Source organism: Lithobates pipiens, unplaced genomic scaffold (genome assembly GCF_037356315.1).
Source record: "Lithobates pipiens isolate NorthernLeopardFrog02 unplaced genomic scaffold, aLitPip1_a1.2 Scaffold_23, whole genome shotgun sequence".
In the NCBI taxonomy this organism is placed as follows: Eukaryota; Metazoa; Chordata; class Amphibia; order Anura; family Ranidae; genus Lithobates; species Lithobates pipiens.
This window is the reverse complement of record NW_027507785.1, coordinates 212,938,203-212,964,386: the sequence shown is the minus strand read 5'-3', so window position 1 is coordinate 212,964,386 and position 26,184 is coordinate 212,938,203. Positions and strand designations below refer to the sequence as shown.

Below are 26,184 nucleotides of genomic sequence, written 5' to 3'. Positions count from 1 at the left end.
TAAAACTCCTAATTTATTGGCATATCCATTTTAGATTTTTTTTTTAAATCAAGTGTTGTCTTGAATATATTTAATATATGAGCCCCACTGTGTGTATATGTGTGTTCTAGCCTATAGTGTATATATCCTTTGTTTCTGTCCATCTCACACATAAATCTACCTGCATCCCCTTAGGTCTTTGATTTCACACTAACAGACGAGGATATGCTCTCCCTAAACTCCTTGCATGATGGGCGGCGCGTGTCCTGGGATCCTTCCAATCTGTAGTAGCCTCACAGGTTTGGACAATTTACTAATGACACTTATTCTTTATTACTGTAACCTTGTAATTGCCAGGACAGATCCAGTGTATGAGTCTACACTCTGCCAAACACTTTGGCAGACATATGTTATGGTGAATGCCAAAGGTTAACATGGCCTCACATTCCACTATCCCTAGATGAGCTTTGGCCTGTTAATCACTTTAGCATATTTTCTTGAAACTAGGACAGATATTAAGTTAGACAAACTTATTAGATTTTGTATGAAAAAAATATTCTTATCAATGTGTATCTCTGTGAAAGCTTGGTCTGAAATATGGGAATCAGTCAAATCCTGCGAGCAGAGACCAGGGTAGGATTGGGTGGACATACACAGAGCCCGGCTTGGGAGCGAGCACACTGCTTGATTTGGGGGCAGACACAGAAGAGGAGGAGCCAAGATCGCCAGTGGGGGACCCCAGAAGAGGAGGTTCAGGGGCCACAGGTGAGTATAGCATGTTTATTATTTTGCTAAAAAGAAAAAAAATTGCATTTACAAATGCTTTCAGTGAATTAGATAAAAATGGGCTGACTTCAATGATCCAATTATGTGCATACAAAAACCCTGTTTTTTTTTTTTTGTTTTTTTTTGCTTGTATATAATTGGATATTGTTTGCAAAGGGAATTTTCACTTAGTTTTACATTTTTAGATTATTCCCTAAAGACAGTGAGAATTTACTTTGCAAAGTGAACATACTCTACAGTACTTTAGTGGATGAATCCCATTGTGTATGTTCATGTGCCTTATGCCCTGTACACACGGTCGGACATTCCGACTACAAAATCCGTCTAATTTTTTCTGAAGGATTTTGGCCCAAACTTGTCTTGCATACACACAGTTGCACAAAGTTGTCGGAAAATCCGATCGTTCAGAACGCGGTGACGTACAACACGTATGACGGGACTATAAAGAGGGCAGTAGCCAATAGCTTTTGTCTCGTAATTTATTCTGAGCATGCGTGGCACTTTGTCCGTTGGAATTGTCTACACACGATTGGAATTTAAACGATTGGATTTTGTTGTCGGAAAATTTTAGATCCTGCTCTCAAACTTTGTGTGTCGAAAATTCTGATGGAAAAAGTCAGATGGAGCCCACACACCATCGGATTTTCAGACAAGATCCGATCGCACATCGAAAAGTCCGACCGTGTGTACGGGGCATAAATCTTTTTCAGAGAAGCTGTATTTAGAAAGCGGGAACAGAAATACAACTTGAAAAATGATGTCTCTTTATCTGCTTCACTATTGTTATAGTTAGTTCTTAAATGAAAGGAGTTGAGCGACTATGCAAATAATGAAAGCTATGTTAATGAATATGTAAATTCTCCATTAACGTCACATGGAAATGTGAATCTGTCAAACTTTTGTTTAAAGGTCATTATATTCAGGGATGCCAACTGTCCCTGAATAAGTTCCTTCCTGCCGTTCACACTTGCCACATGATATGGTGATGTAATTGGTAACAATTTACTTCCCCAGGGATTCCTTTGTATTAGAGATCTATGTATCACAGTTTTAATTCTAGGGACATAAGTGCCCAACTGTTTTATAAAAGCACTCATAATAAGACGGTTTTGTGAGTTCTGACCTACCAGGGTATTTTTGTGTATGCTGTGTTACTAAGGAAAGGTGAACATTATTGCTTAACTGTCTGATTTTTAAAGTGCCCATTAACCTTTTAGAGCATTACATTTGAAAGTAAGAAATATGGCACAGTAAACAGTACCGTACTAATACAATTTGTATTACAATATAATACTAATGCAATATGGAAATACAACACACAATAGAAAAGAAAAATCTATCAAAAATCTAATTGCAGATATGACATTTTTCCAGCCACCCATGTCACTTGAATTTTTATGTAATAATTCAAAATTGATCAAAAAAGATAATCCGTCAACTTTAAATACCAGATTTGAAAACTTGATTCTGTCATTGTATCGGGTTATAATGTTAATATGTGTTAGGCCAGCATTGTGTGTATTAAGGATTTGCTTAAACTTTATGTGTAGGCAAATAAATGTATCCAGTACATCTCTCCAATAGATTACACATTTTCCCATTTTTGTCTTTTTGAAAGCTGTAAATACAGAAAAGTACTCCTTGATCGTGCCAGAAATCCAGTGAGCTCCTAATTTTCTATAGTAAGCTCACACTGTTGCATTGAAGTCTTAAACAATGTTACCAGCCATGCTCAGTTTTCCTCTATGTTATAGAGTTGTGGAGATGTGGAAGCGTTTTGTAGTGTTTCTGAACATTTTTTCTGTCTTAGGGTGATAATGATCCTCTACCACAGACGCAGTTCAGTGAGTGAGCATTGTCACCCTACAACAGGAAGTACAGTCAGGACCACTAGATTAAAATAAAGGGAAACCCACCTAAAGAAAATTAATGGTAACTGGTAATATATTATTATATGGTATAACTATGCATATACCATACTTGGCCGATGCTCATGAAGATAGAATTAATTGATGTAGACACTGCTACTAGAGTGATCTCAGCTTCTAGCCCCCACTTCAAATGACTGCCTGTTGCATTCTAAGCACAGGAGCCATTTAGAGAATGCTTTGCATTTTCCTGAATGAGTGCAAAGCATTCTCCGATTGGACAAGATGAACATACCCTCACCTCTCCAACAAAGAAGGAGCATATGTCCAGTATAAGAAGTATGGTATGTATTAGGTTCCACCATTGAGTCAAGGGGCTACCATCTCACAAAATGAAGTGGTAGTGCAGTAATACTGTATATCCAGTGTCTCCAGCTATTGTAGAATTGATCATGGTGATCATTCAGATTCTCTGTTAACTCTTCTATGCTTTTTAGTTATTGCATTGCATCCATCTACTTACTCCCCCTGGAGTATAGAAGATTTTCAGTGTGTGGGTATAACAGCCCTGGCAGCAATCAAGACAAAGCAAAAGGGTGCTTTTTCTTGGCAGTTGCTATTTTTCCGGTGAAAATAGAAGGAAGTGTGATGTGTGCATTGAGTAGAGAGGAGCCAAACTGCCCCATGTTTGGTTCGAGCAGGGTTCAAGCAAACATCAAAGAGTTCAGACACCGAAGCAGAACCCCAGGAACCGTGATTTTTTATTTTTTTTAAAGCGCTGACATTTACAAAGGAAAAAAGTTTTACATTGACAGCAGATGACATCTCCCTCCTGTCTCCTTTTTTTTTTTTTTTTAAAGAAAAAGACACACAGACCCCCAAGGTCCCCCAAATACATAGAAGACCCCTCATGGTCTTTTATGCATTGTGGTGGATCTTTTGAGGGGTCTGTATTTTTTTTTTTAAAGAAGCCAGGAATTAAAGTGTTTGTAATGCAGTGTACACACGACTGGACTTTCCGGCAGACTAGGTCCGACGGCCTTCCCAACGAAATTTTCAGCGGAGTTCCGACGGACTTTCCGAATGAACGGATTTGGCCACACACAATTACACCAAAGTCGACCGTGATTACGTATGACTGGACTAAAATAAGGAAGTTCATAGCCAGTAGCCAATAGCTGCCCTAGCGTCGGTTTTCGTCCGTCGGACTAGCATACAGACGAATGGATTTTTTGACCTGACTCGAGTCCATTGAAACATGTTCTAAATCTAAAGTCCGTCTGATTTTTAGACAGCAAAGGTCCGATGAAGCCCACACACGATCGAATTGTCCGGCGGACTAGTTCAGACCTTTGCTGTCAAAGTCTGGTCATGTGTACATGGCATAAGGTTTTTTTTGTTTGTTTTGTTTTTAAATAACAATCATATCATACTTACCTCCATTGTGCAGCTCGTTTTGCACAGAGTGGCCCTGAAACTGCTCTACTGGGGCCCTCCTGCGGCTCTCGCGGCTCCTCCCCACATCAGATAACCCCCTAGGTAAAGTGCTTCGAGCAGTGGAATTCCCTTCTTGGCGCGCTCCTGAGTCCAGCATTTGGTGTCCATAGCCACTGAATGCAGGACTCGGCCTCTCCCCCACTGCCCGTGTCATTGGATTTGATTGACAGCAACAGGAGCCAATGGCTGCACTTCTATCAATCTATCCATTTAAGAGCAGAGAACCCCAGGCAGAGAGATAGCATGTTCCCGTGGGTCAAGTTCCAGGGCTCAGGTAAATAAAACGGGGGGCCGGTCACTGCCACATGTTTTTTCACCTTAAAGCATAGGATGCACTATGGTGAAAAAAAACTTAGGTCTACAACCCCTTTAAGTTTTATTTGCCAACAAATTAAACAGTTTTTTTTTTCTTTTGTAAATGTAATTTTTGCTGTAGTGCATCCTATAGCAAGAATGAAACAATTGTATTGCGTCCCTAACAAAATGCATACCAGACCGTTTGAGTCTGGTATGGATTTTAAGATGGATGGTTCCTTAGCAACCATTGACAGCAGAAAGTTGTCACGTTTGTCCGTGATAAATGTCCTAAACATTCAGTGTTTGGACAAACATCCAAATTGACTTTCGGACTGAACACTGAGCTCATCCCTGTAAGTTGTGATTGTCAGGTGGTCATATACATCAAATAGAGTAGTCTAGAAAGAAGTAAGTTGAGGGTGTGCCCTCCAAATGTGTAATGCAGCGTACACACAATCAAACTATCCGGCAGACTTGGTCCGGCGTGTGTGGGCTCCGGTGGACTTTTTTTCCCCAAAAGTCCGGCGGACTTAGGACTGCGAGTCTGGCGGACAATCCGGCCGTTTGTGTGCTAGTTTGCTGGACTTTTGAAATGAACGGACTTTCCCGCACACGGAGGAAAGTCCGTTCATTTTGAACATGGCTCCAGGTAGCCATGACTAGCGAAGGAAGTCAATGTCGCCACCTTCAGCGGCGAGATTGACACGTCGCTGACCCCGTCACCTGGTATGGACTTAAGCCCTATGCCGAAAAAACGGCATGTGGGGTCCCCCCAAGTCCATATCAGACCCTTATCTGAGCACATTACCTGGCCAGTCAGAAAAGAGGGAGGGGACGAGCGAGCGCCCCCCTCCTGAGCCGTACCAGGCCATGTGCCCTCAACATGGGGGGGTGCTTTGGGGTAGGGGGGCCGCGTGTTCCCCCCACCCCAAAGCACCTTGTCCCCATATTGATGAGGACAAGGGCCTCTTCCCGACAACTCTGGCCATTGGTTTCGGGGTCTGCGGGCGGGGGGCTTATCGGAATCCGGGAGCCCCCTTTAATAATGGGGCCCCCAGATACCGGCCCCCCACCCTATGTGAATGAGTATGGGGTACAATGTACCCCTACCCATTCATCTGTGAAAAAAAATGTAAATAAAACACAACACACAAGAGTTTAAAATAATTTATTGCACAGCTCCGGGGATCTTCTTCCGTCTTTAGGGGGTCTTCTCGCCGGACTCCTCCGCTATCTTCTGCTAGCTCTTTTACTAGCGGAGGAGCCCAGCTTTCCTCTTCGTCACCGCCCGGGGGTCTTCTTCTGAGTTAGTGGGTCTTGTCCCCCTCTTCGGGGGTCTTGTCGGGCTCCTCCACTAGTAAAAGAGCTAGCAGAAGATAGTGGAGGAGTCTGGAGAGAAGACCCCCCAAGATGGAAGAAGACCACAGGAGCTGTGCAATAAATTATTTTAAACCCTTGTGTGGTGTTTTTTTTTTTTTACATTTTTTTTTACCAGGTGAATGGGTAGGGGTACATTGTACCCCATACTCAATCACGGTATCTGGGGCCCCCTTATTAAAGGGGACTCCTGGATTCCGATAAGCCCTCCGCCCGCAGACCTCGACAACCAACGGCCAGGATTGTCGGGAAGAGGCCCTTATCCTCGTCAACATGGGGACAAGGTGCCCCCAGACTAAGTCCGCCGGATAGTCTGATCGTGTGTACGCGGCTTAACATGGAGTGCAGCCAATGTGGGTAGCAATACCAACTAGTGAAGATTTTAAAGTTCCTTTCTTGTCCATGGCTAGCCATGGAGAGCTTATGAGTCAGAACTAAAACTTAGAGACTCATTATCCGAGAAGCTGCACCCCAGCTCCTGTTCCCATTCAGATATGTAATAGGGGTGATCAGGACTTGCGTAGAATATAGGGTTGCCACCTTTGCTTCAAGCCAAACTCAAACACTTATGTGGCGTGTGGAAAAACATTTTTTAGTATACATAACGAATGAAAGCAGAATGTAGTACAAGTAGATATAAAACCGGAGGTCTGGTCATTAAATATTTCTTCCAGCCACCTTTGCTTCAAGCCAAACCCAAACACTTATGTGGTATGTGGAATTTTTTTTTTAGTATACATAACAAATGAAAGCAGAATGTAGTACAAGTAGATGTAAAACCGGAGGTCTGGTCATTAAATATTTCTTCCAGCCAAGATCCGAATTGCTCTCTTATCAGAGTGCCCCCTTAAATTAGGTGTCCTTATTAGAGTGGCCCCTTAAATCAGGTGTCCTCATCAGAGTGCCCCCTTAAATCAGGTATCCTCATCAGAGTGCCCCCTTAAATCAGGTGTCCTCATCAGAGTGCCCCCTTAAATCAGGTGTCCTTATCGGAGTCCCCCTTACATCAGGTGTCCCCATCAGAGACCCCCCCCTTACTTCAAGTGTCCCCATCAGAATTTCCCTCCCCCTTACATCAGGTGTCCCCATCAGAATCCCCCCCTTACATCAGGTGTCCCCATCAGAGTCCCCCTTTTACGTCCCCATCAGAGTCCCCCCCTTACATAAGATGTCCTCATCAGAGTCCCCCCTTACATAAGATGTCCCCGTCAGAGTCCCCCCCTTACATCAGGTGTCCCCATCAGAGTCCCCCTTATATCAGCGCCCACTTGTAAGTTTGCACCTTACTGGCGGGAGAGACACTGGAGCCACTGCAAGCAAGAGTGTGTGTGAGAGGGAGCCAGAGTTAATGGGCGGAGCTGAGAGGTGGAGCAGCTGAGGCCCTAGGGCTAGGAAGATCCCATGTGTGAACATTGGCAAAAGCGTCATTGGTTGCTAAAATACCGGAGGTCCTAGCAACCAGTGACTGCAAAGCAAATCATTGGGGGGAGGGGCACACCTGGCAGGGGGAAGTCAGAGAGACACACAGAATAGTCAAGCGCAGCTGACAGGAATCCTATTCCTCACTGGGTTTGAGTGTCTGAGTTGCCACACTGGCTCCATGACCCACAGTGACAGGACAGATTTGCCTGATAGAACTAGAGGTATGTTGTGTCTGGGAGTCAGGTGGACAGAAACCTGAGCACAAGTTGCAAAACCTGGACTGTCCAGGGCAATCCCGTACGGATGGCAACCCTAGTAGGATAGCAAAAGCGTGTAAAATAGGGACTGGATGGTCTCTCTCTATGCAACCAGAACATTTTTAAAGGTACTGTAGCTCTATATAAGGAGCCATTGCAATGTGGAGAGTGGTGGAAATCTCTGGTTTGAAAATAAATGAGTGAGTGACTTGGGAAATGGCAGATCCTCCCAAAAGAGGTGACACAGATACTTTCTTGTTTGAGCTGTATCAGAGAGAGGATAGATTTAAGTAGCCTGGGGCAGTACTGCCCAAGAGGAAATCCTGGATTTCCTATAATGGGGGTCATAGGGCCAACATAAAATGACATTTCTTACATCTTAAGCAGTGAGTCCCATACCTTCAATAAAGGGGCTAGGTAAACAGGAAAGGATTTTTGAGGAAGACGAGACAAAGGGTGTATCCATGGTAAAGAAACAGGAAGGATAGAAGATAAAGATGCTACAAGCTGGACCCCTGCATTATGAAAAGCATTGAATATTCCATCAATTATCTGAGTTAAAAGTGATGTCTTATTTTAAGCTCCACATGAGATAGACCCAGCCCACTTTCTAGTTTATATGTTATATGGTATAGTGTAGGCAAGCTGAGGCGTTAGCTGGGGAATTTAGCCCAGATCTAACAGGAAAGGGAGGAGTAATGTGAGCGAAAGAAGGATTTTATGATCTCTATAGGCACAAATTTGGAACACATATGGAAGGGTGGGAGCACATCCATTTTATATAGAGCCATCCTACTGAACCAGGTATAGTTAAGTTTAGACCAGCTCTGTAGTTCTTTTTTTGATCAGATCATTTTTATTGTAATTAAGCATCTTTAAACCTTCAAATCAAAATGACTCAGGCAGGATCCAGTACAGGTTACAGTACATCCCCTGGTTGTCAGTATAAGCAAAACAAGTATAACTGTTGAAGCCATGTAGCACATATACATGCAGTATAGAACCTGCATACGTCGTCAAAACCAATTTGTCATGTAAACAATTTACAATGTACTGTATATTGTAATATTTTGACTCAGACGTACCATACTATTTTACAAGGAAAGTGAGCATTAAACCAATTGGTTGGGCCAGGGCATTTTCCACATCCCCGACTGTAGTCACGGCATACCATCCAGTTCTCCTCACATTCATAAGGTTGGGGCCAGACCCAGGGTGGCCTACAACATATACCATATCTTTTGAAATGTTGTGGGGCAATTTCTGTGTTTCTACTATGTGGAAAAAATTATTGGGTAATTCTGTGTGTGGGACACAAAGAAGCCTGTTGCAGCACGGACACATCTGTGTCCCACAGATCCTCAAAGATAGGGCCCAGATCTCCCTCTCATTTTTCTTTAGCTGGCACTCTAAGCCCCTGTACACACGGTCGGAGATTTCAACAACCAAATCCGTCGGATTTTGTCCATCGGATCTTGTCCGAAACTGTTGCATACACACGGACTAAGTCGGACTAAGTTGTCGAAAAATCCGATCATTCAGAACGTGATGACGTTATTTCGTTATGATGGGACTACATTCAGGCTAGTAGCCAATAGCTTTGATGTAGGAATTTGATCTGAGCATGCGTGGCACTTGGTCCGATCAAAATTCTCTACACATGATCGGAGTATGTCCGATCGAACCAGTTGGTCGGGAAATATTTCCAACATGTTGGAAAATTGGGTCCGACGGATATTCCGACGGAATCAGTCCGATGCATACCACACACAGTCGGATTATCCGACGATACGGTCCAATAGGACACATTCCGACGGATTCTCCGACCTTGTGTACAAGGGCTAACAATTCCCTGGAATTTATCTTGAGGTATGCCATAAAGGCAAGAAATAAGTCCCCTCCTAGAGCCACTGCCCATCAATAAACTACGGATAGATAATTTATGAAATTGGCATATTATGTGTACGTGATTGTGTCTGTATAGCATGCCTTATCTGCAAGTATTGGAGGAATCTGTGATAAGGTATGTCATATTCCGCACACAATTGTTCAAATAATTTGGGAACACCATTTTCATATACAGTAATTGTGTCATATATTTAACCTCCTTATTGTACCACAGATCGGGACCCCGCAGCTTATGAGTTGTTCCGTATTGGAGTGTATTGTGTGAACCCTGTAACATCTAGGGTAATTTTCATATTATATCACACCTTATCCAACAGTATACATGTGGGTATTTTACACAGTTTTTCAGGCCCCTAGCCTCTAGAAGAGACAGAAGGGGGTACTTTGGGTATTGTGGTAAGAGGGTTCCTTATACTAGGTCTAGCGTGAGCTCCTTATCCCACCCTAGTAGTTGCTGAAGCTGGGAAGCTAAAAAATAAGATCTAGCATGCAGAATAGCTAAGTTTCCAGCATCCCTAGTCAACAGTAGAGTTGATATAGTTAATATGGGGATGCTTTTTCTTCCATACCAAATCCCGCAACAAGCAGTCAAGTATTTTATACCAATACAACGGTATCCAAATGGGAGAGTTATGTAGGATGTATAACAATTTAGGGGCTCAGTTAATTTTAAATAAATTGACTCTCCCTATCACTGTTAAGGGCAGTTTACTCCAATTGGAACATTTGTCCTTGAACCTATCCAGGAGGGGTTTTATATTAATATCTATGTAATCTTGCATATCCGTGGATACAAGCACACGCAAATACTTGAAAGTAGTCTGAAACTTCAGTTGGCAAAGGGTCCTGAAGTTCAGGGGCAACAAGATGGATTTGTCCCAATTTATTTGGAAGCCCAAGAAGAAGCCAAATTGCAAGATTATTTGCATTATTGATCGTTGCATATCACCAAGAAATAAAAGGGCATCATTGGCATACAATGCCACTTTATCTTCCCTCTTTCCCCTCCTGAACCCCACTATGTCTTGTCTGGCTTATTGAAATAACCAAGGGCTATATCGCTAGAGCGAATATGATTGGGGAAAAAGGGCATCCCTGCCTGGTTCCTCTGTGCAATTGAAACAGATGAGAATTATTAATCCGTAGCTTATCAGTAGAGGAGCTGTACAGGAGATGTCCCCATGCAATGAAGTTGGGTCTAAATACAAAAGCCGACAACACCCCTCATAAGTAATTTCACTCAACACTGTCAAACTCTTTTTTGTGCATGTAAAGAGATAACTGCTCTCTGTCCTATGTTATCCATTAGTAGTTGAATATTGATAAATAATCTCTTTTTATTATTTAGTATAAAACCTGATTGGTCTGTGTAAACAAAATCAGATATACATACAGCTAGTCTGTTTGCCAGTGCCCTTGCAAGTATCTTAATGTCTGATGTAAGTAAAGAAATGGGTCTGTAGGATTCAGAAAGGAGCACGTTCTAACCTGGTTTTGGAAGCACTGTAATAATAGCTTTTGTCATTGAGCCAGGGAGAGTACATTGCTGAAATGCCTTCTCGAAAACACAAGAGTTCTGGCAAAAGTACCTGTCCAAAGTGTTTGTATAGTTCAGAGGGTACAGTGTCTTATCCCAGAGCTTTAATATTTTGGGTTTGAGAGACTGCAATTTTTAGTTCCTCCAGAGTAAAAGGGAGCCTCCAGGTAAAGTCAGAAGTCTGCTGACCTCTTAAGCTTGGGGATCTTCATTGCTATCAAAAACTCTGTAACAATATTGGACGAACTGGACACCTTAGTCTCAAATAACTCCTTGTAGAAGTCATAGACTGCACAATTGTTCCTGTACTATGGGAGATACCCCCTTGCCTCGTTGAACGTTAACGGTAGATTCCTGTTGAGAGTGAGCAACCATAGCCAACAGGTGATCAGGGAGAAGTGTTTGTACTATTTTGAACTTCTCGCCATCTGTCCTGATTAGCATGAGATGGGTCACGCAATTCCTTCATAATACCCCTTTCCCACTGTTTGGAGAAGTTTTTGATACTAGACCCCTCTCAAAAAGGCTTTCTTGGCATCCCACACAATCGGATGACCCCTTATTTAAACAGAAATTGTAACTATGGTAATGGGGTCAACCAAAATGGGTTTACCTTTCATGGGGGGTTCCCTCCAATCTACGTCGAACAAACCCTTCCATTAGGGGAGATTTGTCTAGACCTCTAGGTCCATATGAGGTGGATTCCATCCATGGAAGGAAGCTCTATAGTTATTGATGGATTACAGTTAACAAGGGTTTATAATAAAGGTCACATAGAAAGACCCCTAGATATTTCAAGAATGGTTTGCCACATAAATGGAAAAGCGAGGAGACATTAAAAAGCTTCTGTCCTATGAGTGTTCACCTTGGAATTACTGTGAGCAGTGACGTGAGAAAATTCCTGTAATGGAAATGGGAAAATAGCTCTTGGATTAATCACATACAGTAAATCAATAGATCGTATGCGTATAAACCCAGCTTGGACTCCCAATCACCCAGGTGGACCCCCTGTGCACTTTTTACATGGATTAGTGTTATTTTAAGAAAAAACAATGTGTTAATGTGGATTAAAAGGTAGAAATTGTATTCTATAATTTTGTCCTATTTAAAGTGACACTAAAATATGTCTCATTAAGTTTTGTTTTTTTAAATATGTACCAGGAGTGTGAGCATATAGAAAGTAAGATGGTGCTTAAATCAGCCCGGCATTAACTCAATGTGTATATGTGTGTGGGCTCAGCCAGCGTCGCTCCAGCCATGCACCCTGATGTGTTTCACCCAACCCACTGGGGCTTGGTCACAGAGGTCTGTGTCTCTGTGACCAAGCCCCGATGGGTGGGGAGAAATCAGGGGGCATGACCGAAGCTGAGCTGCCTGAGACCACATATATACTTTGAGGTAATGAGATAATGCCGGGTTGGTTTGTGCGGCGTCTTACTGAGTTGGAGAAGTAGCTTTTGTCAAATAACAAAAATGGCGATTGTTACTGAGAACTGGATTTCCCAATGAAACTTTTTGTGGTGAAAAAGGTGCAAAAGTGCAAAAGGTGCTTGATTGGGTAAGCATGTGGCCAAATCTAACCAAAGGATGCATCTCATAAACATGTTACAATATAAGATTGGTGATTAGCAGCAAATAATTTGTAAACTGTTTAGCATTTGATAAATAATCCTCTAAATATCCTATTATTATTATTATACAAGATTTATGTAGCGCCAACAATTTACGCAGCGCTTTACAATATAAAAGGAGACAATACAGTTACAATACAATAAAATACAAGAAGATTAAGAGGACCCTGCTCAGAAGAGCTTACAATCTAATATAAGGCAATCTACATTTATGAACCTAATTATAGAAAAAAAAAATCTCAGAATTAAAACTCATAACAGAAAGGAAATGCAGGAACAGACAGCCAATTGGCACTTATGTTGTCAGGCTTTTGATTGCATAAAGCAGGTTTTGCATCCCTATAGAAATCTATGGAATGCGCAGCCTGCCTGACGCAGGTTCAATTGAAGTCAACTGGTCAACAAATACAACTGTCAGTGAAATCTTAATGACCTTGAAAGCTTCTCAACCCCACAAAAGTCCAGAGAGGCCTTTATCTTCTTCTGGTCTGACTTCGGCATATTTAATATTAATCGTTTGGTATTGTAAATTATAGTTTGCACTTACAGAACTGCTATTTATTGAATGAGCCCAGTGAAAAAAATCTTTTATCATTTAATAATTGTTTTAGCTAGTAAAAAAGGCTGTCCACAATGGGGTTAAACTGAAGGATGTTAAGCAGCCTCATGATAAACAGCCCAAGCTCGCAGAAAATCAATAGCAAAATATTCCCACACTTCCCCACAGACCTCTTGTCATCAGGGGAAGGATGAAGGATGCAAGATGAAAACAGTCTGCTTTAGATTATCTTATCTCATCAATCAGAATCATTAATATAATGAATAATGTTTAAAAAGAAATGAAATGCTTACAGTTGATCAGTGTGTTGAACATATTGAGGGTAATTTCAGCAGCCAGAAATTCCTGTCTCATTCATAGAAATCTAGCATGTTTGTCATATAGTGGATGTGTCGCAGGAAGCAGTACATTTGCCAGTATTTTGTTTGTGGTATACAGGCTTAGCTGATTGCATATTTGTAAAATGTCTTAAACATCATAACTGAATGACATCATAACTGAATGACATTTAGTTTACTTGGGCATATATATATATATATATATATATATATATATATATATATATATATATATATATATATATATATATATATATATATATATATATATATATATATATATATATATATATGTGTATATATCTCAATCCTGCATCATCTTCAGACAGTGAAACTAGGAAAATTCCTCTCCGAAACTCGGGCAGTCACCTGCGGAGTCCCTCAAGGCTCTCCGTTGTCACCCGTTCTCTTCAACATTTACATTCGCCCACTCCTTCAAATCATCAGATGCTCAGATCTCTGCTTCCACTCTTACGCTGACGACACGCAACCATATTTCCGGATCAATGGAAAAAAAGATCACCAACAACAACTTGAAAACTGCCTCAAATCAATAGAGGACTGGATGACCACCAACTCCCTCCAGCTGAACCAATCAAAGACAGAGCTTCTTATCTTACACCCAAATCATAAGCCCGCAACCAAAACCTCCTGGTCTCCACCAACCGTCTTTGGGCAGACTATCTCCCCAAAGACCAAAGCGAAGAGTCTCGGGGTTATTTTAGACGCACAAATGTCAATGGATGCGCAAATAGGATCTGTAGTCAGTCGATCTCACCATCTGCTGCGCATGCTTCGCAGACTCATCCCTTTTATCCCAAAGAATGACAAAGCAGTGGTAGTTGGAACAATCATTAATTCACGACTGGACTACGCAAACTCGCTTTACATAGGATTACCACAATATCAACTTGCGCGATTACAACTGATCCAAAACACGGCGGCAAGGCTGATAACAGGAAAAAAACCCTGGGAATCCATTTCTCCTTCACTGAGGAGCTTACATTGGCTAACCGTAAAAAATCAGATCACGTTCAAGACCCTTTGCCTCACCCACAAATGCGTGCATAGAGAAGCTCCGCAATACCTAATGGAGAAAATAAATCATTACACACCAAACCGCAGTCTTCGATCAGCCAACAAAAACCTCCTCCTCGTGCCCAAAGCCCGGTATAAATCCAAGGGTGATCGGAGATTCGCTGTCCAAGGGCCTCGGCTATGAAATGCTCTACCAATCAACATCCGCCTGGAAGAAAATCACCTGGCTTTTAGGAAAAAACTCAAGACCTTCCTCTTTTAGCAGATGATCAAAGCTCGCCACAGCGCCTAGAGGCGATTCAGTTCGCATTGTGCGCTATACAAGTATTTCATTCATTCATCTTTGTAGCTACTTCCTGTCTACATGCATGCACTGCAGTGATAGCTGCATTACTTTTCTCAGCGTGGGTCTCTGGTTGATGACAACAGGTGAACCTTCCAGTCTAATGTGCATTGTCATGGCCACTTGTAAACTTCAATGGCAACATGTAACATGGTGGCCACACAGGAGAATAAGATGGAGATAGGAGAAAGTCACCAAGTATTATCTTCTGTTACAATAGTTTTTATTGATAACGTATTTACGAGCGTCACAAAATAGAGCCACAACCAATTCTTACCCTGCTGAAATCATTTGGCAATGCAAATACATAGGGAAAAAAAGGGAGGGGAATTGGGGGGGAGGGGGGAAACTAAATTGAGGCTTTGCGAATAAGATAGGACAACCTTGGTGCCCGATATAGGCACAAGAGCAAACATGAAAACCGAACATTACATGGGTGGTTGCATAGGGGAAACCCACAAGTACCCCCCATCCCCCCCCGGGTAGCCCTACAGATCCTCCCAATGTTCACCCATTATCCAAAAATTTTGCAAAACCTTAATGAAATATTCTTCAAACAATTAAACTTTTATCTTACATCTAACTTGTAGACAAGTATTCTCTCCGTTATCAGAACACATTGCATGGGTAATGTGACTCCCACTACCGATCGTTTGTGAACACTAAGTAAAGTAGGGTGTAAAATGGGGGAGAATGGAAAAAGAAAATGAGTAAGAAAAGTAGAGAAGAAAAGGAGGTCAGTCCATCCGGGAGTCTAGGCCAAACGTTTCCGGAATCAACACTTAATGTCTAGGACCTGCAAGTAGGCCAGCCAAGGAGACCCTATTTTGTCAAAAAGACGTTGTTTGTCTCGCAAGACACTAACCATTTTTTCATTTAGCATTGTCCAAGTTAGTTTACGCTTCATTAGAGCTATAACTGGACTTTTCCAAGCTGTTGCAATAAAAATTTTGGCTGCCAGGAACATGAAATATATTAAGGTCTGTGTGTGCCTTGGGAAATTTTCCACTGGTTTATTCAGTAGGACAATACTTGCACCTTTAATAATATTAACTGATGTAACTGAAAGAATAAAAGAGTGCTCTCTCATCCAAAAACAGCACACTTTAGGGCAAGTCCACCATGTATGTAAATGTGTGCCTGTCTGGCCACATCCTCTGAAGCAGGAGGTCGACAAGCCTGGAAACATCTCCAAGAAGCATTCTGGTACTAGGTACCATCTAGTATGCACTTTATAACTAGCCTCAAACAAAGTCGCATTTAAAACGCATTTGCTCCATTTTAACCAGTTCTCCGCCTCAGGAGATATGTCCAGGTCCCTCTCCCAGACCAACTGATAACTCAACCTGATCGTAGGTTTGGAGAGCAGTTTATATAGCATGGAGATGCCCCCCTAGGTATGCCAGGGATGTTTGCTGCCAGAGGGAGGGATATTGGCTTTGAAAACACTGCAGTATCCACACCGGCAGGTTAACATTCATGGCCTTTAATTTATCTTGATTTACTAATAAACCCGAGATTTTCCCAAAGCAATCCAAAGAGGACAGCAAATTTGGCAGAGTAGTATGTGGGGAGGTGATGAATAACAGTAAGTCATCTGCGAGTAAGCCGCATTTGTGGCTTCTACCACCACTCTCTATATCCTGAATGCTGGGATGCTGGCAGATAGCCATTGCTAGGGTTTCAATGGCTACAACGAAAAGGAGGGGGGATAGAGGGCATCCCTGGCGAGTTCACGAAAAAAGGGGAATGGGCTTGACTTGTGGCTGTGCAATAGAATCTGGGCTGTAGGAGAGCTATATAGGGAGGGTAATGAAGCTACAAATTTAGGACCGAACCCCCACCTCTCCAGGACCCGGAAAAGGAGGGGCCAGGATAGAGAGTCAAAAGCTTTGTGAATGTCAATAGCACCCCATGTCCTAGCTGCCCCCTCATCACAAGATGAATACAAGGTTGATATTAAATATATTGCCCTTCAAATCTGGTCAGCAGCTTATTTATGTGGCAAAAAGCTTACCTGATCTGAATGTATGTATCCTGCCAGGAATGCTGACAATCTGTTTGCAAGGATTTTAGTGAACACTTTCAAATCAGTATTGATTAAAGAGATTGGGTGGTCATTGGTCACTTCTCTATGGTCTTTGTGAGGTTTGGGAATGAGGGTTTTAAAAGCTCTATTAGAATCCACGTCTATTGGGCCCCTCCTTGCATGGATCTAAAACATTTTGTTGGGGAGGGGGCAGGATTTGGTGCACATTTTTTATAATAGAGCGTTGTGAACCTGTCCAGGCCCAGTGCATTGCCCACCAAGTATTTTATTGAAAGCTGCTGATATAAAATATTGACAATACCTTTTTAAACATCACCATGTAAAGCCTATGTTAGATTTTAGTATGTGGGTCTACAAATACATTGATTTGTTAATTTTGATACAGCTACTTTATTGTTGTCATGCTGCCTTCTGTTCTGAGTTTGTTGATAGTTTCACCTACAGCATACCTGGATGGGCTCAGTGCTGACCTATGTTCTATACAAAGAGGTCAAAGATGTTTGGTCTGCATGTTAAAGGTATTCCTTACATTTGTTAAGCTAAACCTGGTTTGCCCCTATCTCATTTAAGCTTGCCAACTATTGAATTTATAATTGTTTCTAGGAATGTCTTATAAATTTTGTCTTTGGTATGTATTCAAAAAGTGTGAGTTTGCTGTATCACATATCATATAAAACCTTCGAAAAACAGCGCTGGTCTAAACAAAGTGCTAGACAAATATATATGAAAAAATCAAGTGTAAATAAAACAAAAACTTGATATTAGTGTTAATACTGACAGTAGTAAGTTCTTGCTGCAACCCAATGCGAGACACACACAATATACAACAATCAAAAAATATGGCTGCGCTAAAACTTATAAAACAAAATTATAAAGTGACATAATTTTTCTAATTTACAAAAAATCCCAAAAACATGCAAAAATAGTGCCAAAGTAATAATTTCCAGGCATATAAGCAGTCCAAAGAGAAGGAAAGATGGATAGGATGCTGAATCTTAGTCCATTTTCGGTGACTCTCAAAAACCACCCTTTACACACGTAGCAGGTGCACCCAGAGTAGAAAGAGATTATCCACCACCAAATTAGAGGAGGCTTACCAGCTGTCAAGATCTCTTTTTAAGGAGATCATACGGGCTTGTAAAATGTTACGTTCCTGGTCCCCACACTGGGCTCTGTTGGTAACACCAATCTATCTGCTCCCTCTTTATGGTATATCTCGTTCCACCACAATCATTTAGTACGGCAAAGAGAGAAGAAAAAAAGCTCCCATAGCATAATTCCGTAAAGATTTATTAAAATATAAAAAGTAAAGTAACAACTCCCCAGGAAGGAGTCACTTTTGACGAAACGACGTAGGGTGAGCGGCGTGCTGACGTCACCGCATTTCCACGTTAATCCGGAAGGGCGGGCAGTGCAAACAAGAGAGAGCCGGCCGGCTCGTTTTTTATACGCTATACGCTTACACTCTGCTGGGAATTCGTGAGTTGTTACTTTACTTTTTATATTTTAATAAATCTTTACGGAATTATGCTATGGGAGCTTTTTTTCTTCTCTCTTTGCCGTACTAAATGATTGTGGTGGAACGAGATATACCATAAAGAGGGAGCAGATAGATTGGTGTTACCAACAGAGCCCAGTGTGGGGACCAGGAACGTAACATTTTACAAGCCCGTATGATCTCCTTAAAAAGAGATCTTGACAGCTGGTAAGCCTCCTCTAATTTGGTGGTGGATAATCTCTTTCTACTCTGGGTGCACCTGCTACGTGTGTAAAGGGTGGTTTTTGAGAGTCACCGAAAATGGACTAAGATTCAGCATCCTATCCATCTTTCCTTCTCTTTGGACTGCTTATATGCCTGGAAATTATTACTTTGGCACTATTTTTGCATGTTTTTGGGATTTTTTGTAAATTAGAAAAATTATGTCACTTTATAATTTTGTTTTATAAGTTTTAGCGCAGCCATATTTTTTGATTGTATCACATATCACACTGATAGACCAAACTGTATTAACAATAATGTATTGATTGAATGAAAACTGCTTTAAAGGAAACCTGTTATGTGAGAAACATTGAGGTTGCCATTGTTGACCTCTCCTGAAGATGCTAGTTGCAGTGTTGTCTTGCTGACCTTGTGCTGTAATGCTTTGATGACAAGCATGAATAAAGTCTCCTTTTCTGTGTCTTTTGATCTGTTTACTTTTTCCTAAGTTAGTGACTAAAGCCAGCCATACATGGATTGAAATGTGTCCGGTTCAGCAGGGACCACCCAAATTTCGATCCATGTATGGGCAGGCTGGTTGTACACAATTTAGTTTATCGATCAACTTGTGTACAACCAGCCTGTTGAAAAATGTTCTCTGAATTTGTGCCACTGGCTATAGCCAGGGTATTCTGATGCCGTAGAAATCTCCCCGCTGTCAAAATACAAAGGCTTAGCGGGTGGTATTCCTTCATCCACATCGAGTATGTGGATGGGGGGATTGAGTGATTTTCTTTCAACCAGTAGATTTGTCTGAGGTTCTTGTATATTTACTATCTAATTCAATGTTACCTGACATTAATTATTTTACATAAATTATTTTAAGCTATTGGGTATTTGGTTTAACTATGACCATGAGGAGGGAATATTGTATTGATATGGATATATCCTTTTTTGTAGCCCAATGAAGGGCATGTTTTTGAACCCCCTGAAATGCATAGTCTAATCTTTGGATTGTCCCCCTGACTTTTAATGGAATAACGTTGTATCTGGACCACTTAGCAGTGTGGTATGGCACCTCAATGTCCTTTTTTGTTAAAAAAAAATTTAGTAGTGCTTTTGATCCTGGTAAACTGTTCACATACTGAGTGGTTGCAGGTAAAACATGCTTTGTAAGTACTCACTTTCATACTGGCCATATATACTGATCAGCCATAACTTTATGATCACCCATCTAATATTGAGTAGATCCCTTTTTGCCACAAAACAGTCCTGACCCTTCAAGTAATGGATTCCACTAAACCTCTAGAAGTTTTCTGTGGTATCTGGCATCAAGCTGTCAGTAGTAGATCCTTTTAAGGCTTGTAGATTGCAAAGTGGGGCCTCAGTGGAATAGACTTGTTTTTCCAGCACATCCCACAGATGCTGGATTGCATTTGGATCTGGAGAATTTGGAGGCTAAGTCAAAACCTCAAACTTTTGTTCCTCAAACCATTGTTGAACCATTTTTCAGTGTAGCAGGGAACATTATCCTCCTGAAAGAGGCCACTGTCATCAGGGAATATCCTTTCCATGAAAGGGTGCACTTGGTCAGCAACAATGTTTAAGTAGGTGATACGTGACAAAGTAACATCCACATAAATTACAAGACCCAGATTTCCCATTAGCACATTGCTCAAAGCATCCCATGGCCTCCCTCGGCTTGCCTTCTTCCCATACTGCATGCTGTTGCCATATATACAACAGGTAAGCGACACACATGCATCCGGCCATCTATGTAATGTAAAAGAAAATGTGATTCATCAGACCAGGCCAGACCGAGCCCTCTTCCATTGCTCCGTGGTCCAGTTCTGGTGATCATGTGCCCATTGTAGGCTTTTGTGGCTGTGGGCAGAGGTGAGCATGTACACCCTGACTGGTTTGTGGTTGCACAGCTGCATACACAACAAACTGTGATGTACTGTGTGATCTGACACTTCTATACCAGGATCAGCATTAACTTTTCAGCAGTTTGAGCTACTGTAGCTCTTCTATTGGATCAGACTACATGGGCCAACATTGGCTCCTCACAAGCATCAATGAGCCTTGGCCACCCATGACCCTGTTGCTGGTTTTCCTTCCTTGGGCTACTTTTGGTAGGTCCTGACCACTGCAGACCAGTAACATCCCACAAGAGCTGCAGTTTTGGAGTTGCTCTGACTCCGTCGTCTAACCATTACAATTTTGTCCCTTAAATCCTTATGCTTGGCCAGTTTTTCTGCTTTCAACACATCAACTTCAGGGACAACATTATCACTTGTTGCAAATATATTCCACCTAATTCCAGCTATCATTGTGAAGAGATAATCATTGTTATTCACTTTACCTGTCAGTGATCATAACGTTGAGGCTGATTGGTTGTATATAATGATAAACAGTTGATCATTGAATTTATTGTTTCAAATGATGCTTGCTTGCTCAAACTCTGTAATTCAAAAAGCTGTAATTTACTCTTAAGGTGGGCGGTCAGGAGGCAGATTTTTACTATCCCTCGGTAGCCCACGTGAAAAAGGGCTAATAGTACTGTATGAGAATATTTGAACATGACTGCATATCGACAGGGCCGCTGATAGAAATCATTGGGCCCCCTACAGCCCACCTGACAGGGCCCCCTTTAGCCCCACCCCTGGTCCCTCCTTCAGCCCCACCCCTGGTCCTGCCCCTGGTCCCTCCTTCAGCCCCAGCCCTGGCTGCTTCCCAGTGAGTTAGGACACACAGGGGTCTCAATATAAGGAGTTAAATCTCCCCCATCCACATGACATGACAGGGGGTCGCCCATTATGAGTACACTGTTCGCAGGACACACAGGGGGCCCCCCATTATATGAAGTACAGTACACCTCTTCATACATGTTCTATCACTGTGCACCTATTCACACATGTGCTGTCACTGTACACCTCTGCACACATGTTCTATCACTGTACACCTATTCACACATGTGCTGTCACTGTACACCTCTGCACACATGTTCTATCACTGTACACCTATTCACACATGTTCTGTCACTGTACACCTCTTCACACATGTTCTGTCACTGTACACCTCTTCACACATGTTCTATCACTGTACACCTCTTCACACATGTTCTATCACTGTACACCTCTTCACACATGTTCTATCACTGTACACCTCTTCATACATGTTCTATCACTGTACACCTCTGCACACATCTTCTGTCACTGTACACCTCTTCACATATGTTCTATCACTGTACACCTCTGCACACATCTTCTGTCACTGTACACCTCTTCACATATGTTCTATCACTGTACACCTCTTCATACATGTTCTATCACTGTACACCTCTTCATACATGTTCTATCACTGTATACCTTATCATACATGTTCTATCACTGTACACCTCTTCACACATGTTCTGTCACTGTACACCTCTTCACACATGTTCTATCACTGTACACCTCTTCACACATGTTCTATCACTGTACACCTCTTCATACATGTTCTATCACTGTACACCTCTTCATACATGTTCTATCACTGTACACCTCTGCACACATCTTCTGTCACTGTACACCTCTTCACATATGTTCTATCACTGTACACCTCTGCACACATCTTCTGTCACTGTACACCTCTTCACATATGTTCTATCACTGTACACCTCTTCATACATGTTCTATCACTGTACACCTCTTCATACATGTTCTATCACTGTATACCTTATCATACATGTTCTATCACTGTACACCTCTGCACACATCTTCTGTCACTGTACACCTCTTCACATATGTTCTATCACTGTACACCTCTTCACATATGTTCTATCACTGTACACCTCTTCATACATGTTCTATCACTGTACACCTCTTCATACATGTTCTATCACTGTATACCTTATCATACATGTTCTATCACTGTACACCTCTTCACACATGTTCTATCACTGTACACCTCTTCACACATGTTCTATCACTGTACACCTCTTCACACATGTTCTATCACTGTACACCTCTTCACACATGCTCTGTCACTGTACACCTCTGCACACATGTTCTATCATTGTACACCTCTGCACACATGTTCTGTCACTGTACACATGTTCCATTGCTTTCCCCTCATGTACATATGTGTCATCGCTACACATGTGTTCCCTCAGTGCACCCCTCTGCCCACATGTTCCATCACAGTACACCATTGATGGTAAACAGGGTTGAGTGTACAGCTATAACAAGTGAGGCCACTGGCTCTTACCACTCTTGCTTCAGCAGACATTTAAATCTCCAGGCTGCACATTGTATTTCCTGCACAGACTGGAGGTCAGGAGGAGGCGGTGCAGCTCTGAATGACAGAGCAGCAGACCAATTGGTTTGACATCCTGCTGGGAGGCAAAAATCTGTAGATAGCAGTGTAGGAGAGGCTTCCATGGTGCTCTTCTCCTCACTGACACAAGGGACACGAGCAGAGATGTGAGTGGAATGTGAGCAAGTCACACATGCAGGCTACCTGCCGTCGGTGCTGTTAAACTGAAGTCAACCCCTGCCTTGAGTTTACTCACTGTCTGGAAAGTGTTCTCCTCCTCCTCTCCAGCCTCTGAGTGGCGCCTGCTGCTCCTCACCTCTCCGGTGGTCAGACTCATCTCGTGCTGGCTGGAGAAATATATATATATTTTTTTCTATCATTCTCTGCTCAGATTGCCCGGGCCCCCCCCTGCTGGCTGGGCCCGGTACAACAGGGCCAATTGTACTGGCTTATCAGCGGCCCTGCATATCGATGATAAGTCATGTCCTGAGCTGTACATCTGTAGAATGTATCCAGTAATTTGATAAATCTGTTTTATATCTTCCCTGACTACATTAGTTAGAATATTGCGTTTTTTTCAATAAAGATTTTTTTAATCATCGGTTTAGGCAGATGGTAATAATTTGTCTTTCTTTATGTCTGGAAAGAGCTCAGTGGCTCCTGTGTCGTCATCAAAATTTTATTTTAGGATTCCTGTACTTTTTATACCGTGATCTGATGTCCTCAAACTGACAGTCTGCTCCAACAAGTCTGAAGATAACCGAGAGCTGAATCAGAGTCCGGGGATATTATTCTCCTAACATATTGTTAGTGTTCTGTGTGAACAGGATTCTCCCAGACTACTAACAAAAAATCCATTGTTAATAGTCAGTGAAAAGAGCTGAGATTTACTGACCTAATCCTGGGAATATCTGTAGAAGCAGCCACTATAGAATGAGATGCCTGCACATAAGGTCATGTGTATGAGATTGCCGAGTTTTCCGTGATAAGACCTTGCCAAGGTTAACTTTGTGATACAAGTTTGTTTCGTGCAACTACATTGTTGTTTTGCCAATACATAGTAAACCAGTTACAGAAGAAGTAATTACTGTATGAGCATTTCTGATGCTTTAAATATAAATGCACTGTGATACTAGATGAGTGAACAAATAATGTCTCTGTGCTGCTACTTTACATAAAGATATCCAAACAGACTAGGTGCCTTCAAAAACACACATTTCACAGTAGCACAATAATGTGAATAAATCAAATTTTGTGAAAATGTTTTAAATCAAATGAGAAAAGTCCATATAAAATAGAATATATAGAAAAAACTGAAGACTCAAGTCCTACAAAGTGCGATAAAATAGGTGTAGCTAAAAAATCAAAACAGTACACCATATATACACCACCAAGGTGATCTGTGCCGATTCCACTTCATTAAGAATAAAGCTCACCAAATGCTGTTGACATTCACTCTCGTGTCTGGCAGATAAAGCTTTTTATATTCAAGAGCTGCTACAGATCGCCAAACTCCATCTAGATGCAACACCAATCTCCGTAGGGACAAAAGTTGAGACAGAGCCTCCAATCATGTAAAAACCTTTAGGTACCCACTTTATTTAAATGTGATGCACTTATATCACAGTAGTATCAAAATCACATTCACATTTCAAATCAATAGGATGCCAGGTGCCTCGGTGCTGCAATATCGCCATCCTCTCACCCATACTTCTTGAGTCACCGTCTTGGCGTCAAATCCAGTTGCCATGTAGCCACACCTCAACATGTTTTGTCACTTCCGACTTCATCACAGGGGGTCTTTTCTCATTTTATTAAAAACATTTTCACAAGAGTTGGATTTGATTTATCCACATTATTGCGCTACTGTGAAATGTGTGTATTTGAAGGCATTTCTGATGCTTGGATGCTAAATCCTACGCTGCCCATTTATCAAAGATCGCTCAAAATTCAGCAAAAGCTGGGTTATTTATGGGCAGTTTTAAAGAGACCCTGTCGCTAGACTGTTTATTTCAGCAAAAAATTCTCCCATAAGTTTATATGTGCATTTAACATATTTAATGCATATTTACCTGTAAAAGCCTCTCTTGGGTAGACAGCCAAAAAACCTTAAAGTGGATGTAAACCTGCATTTTTTTTTTTTTTTTTTACAATGTAGCGTATAAGATTTCCTATCATTTGAGCCCAGTCTTGCCACAAAGAGTTAATCCAGCTTTGAGCAATCCTCTTTTATTGTTCAGTGAGATAAATCTTGACAAACAGAGAAACACTTTGTCAAATCCTCCCTCTTGCTGTGAGTGACAGGTTATTTACATATCTCTGCACTAGCCTAAGAGACATGCATTATTTTTTTAATTCCCTCCCACTCCATTCTTCTGCTGCTCTGCCAGGATTGAATGTTCCCCACCTCAGGATAATTGGGCATGCTGAAGTCATGTGGTTACTTTCCTGTCTTTTCATTGGATGTTAGAGATCATAGCAGAAGTTCAGTGTAAGAAATACACAGAGAAAATGCATATTGACAAGGGGAGTGTAGAGGTGGGCGGGGAGTCTACTGACATCACGACTCCACCCACTGAGCCCTGGAAAACAGACCCACCCATAACATCTGCAGTTTTTCGTGTCTCATATCAGACAGAGGGGAGACATTTGACAGGTAAAGATACATGCAGGAGGCATGTATATCCTTATATATAACCCGTATGGCAGTAGTTTAGAAAGGATGACATTGGGTTTACATCCACTTTAAGCCACTGGGTGCCACGGTCTTGGATATGATTTCAGCAGCCCCAGCATACTCAAAGCTGTCCCTCAAGTGACACTTTAAAGCCCCGTACACACGAGAGGACTTATGTCCGACAGACTTCCGAAGGAGTTCCGTCGGAGTTCTGCTGGAATTCCGACGGAGTTCTGACAGACTTTTCGGCTGAGCGGACTTGGCCACACACGATCACACTAAACTCCGACGTATTCGAACGTGATGACGTACGACTCGGCTCGAATAAGGAAGTTCATAGCCAGTAGCCAATAGCTGCCCTAGCGTCGGTTTTAGTCCGTCGGAGTAGCATACACACGAGCGGATTTTTCGAAGGAGATCGGGTCCAGCGGAGTTCCTTCGGAAAAATTTGAAGCATGTTCCATATTCTAAAGTCCTTCGGACTTTGGCGAGTCAAAAGTCCGTTGCAGCCCACACATGATCGGATAGTCTGACGGACTCAGTCCTTCGGACTTTGGATGTTGAAAAGTCCGCTCGTGTGTACGCGGCATTAGGCTGCCTTCACACCTATGAATGTACCTCG

The 26,184-nt window shown here is 41.9% G+C and overlaps 1 protein-coding gene across 2 annotated transcripts in view; it reads left to right on the top strand.

The window, feature by feature from the left end:
• The window catches only part of LOC143928135 (putative oxidoreductase ZK1290.5), a 248,620-nt gene that overhangs the window by 160,051 nt on the left and 62,385 nt on the right, over positions 1 to 26,184 (top strand). Inside the window, exon 8 of one of the 2 annotated variants that reach the window (XM_077452807.1) lies at positions 175 to 278. The exons of the other annotated variant lie outside the window; for it this stretch is intronic. Within the exon in view, the coding sequence (XP_077308933.1) occupies positions 175 to 267 (93 nt within the window). The 3' untranslated portion in view covers positions 268 to 278. The remainder of the gene's footprint in view (positions 1 to 174; positions 279 to 26,184) is intronic. 2 annotated transcript variants of the gene reach the window in all.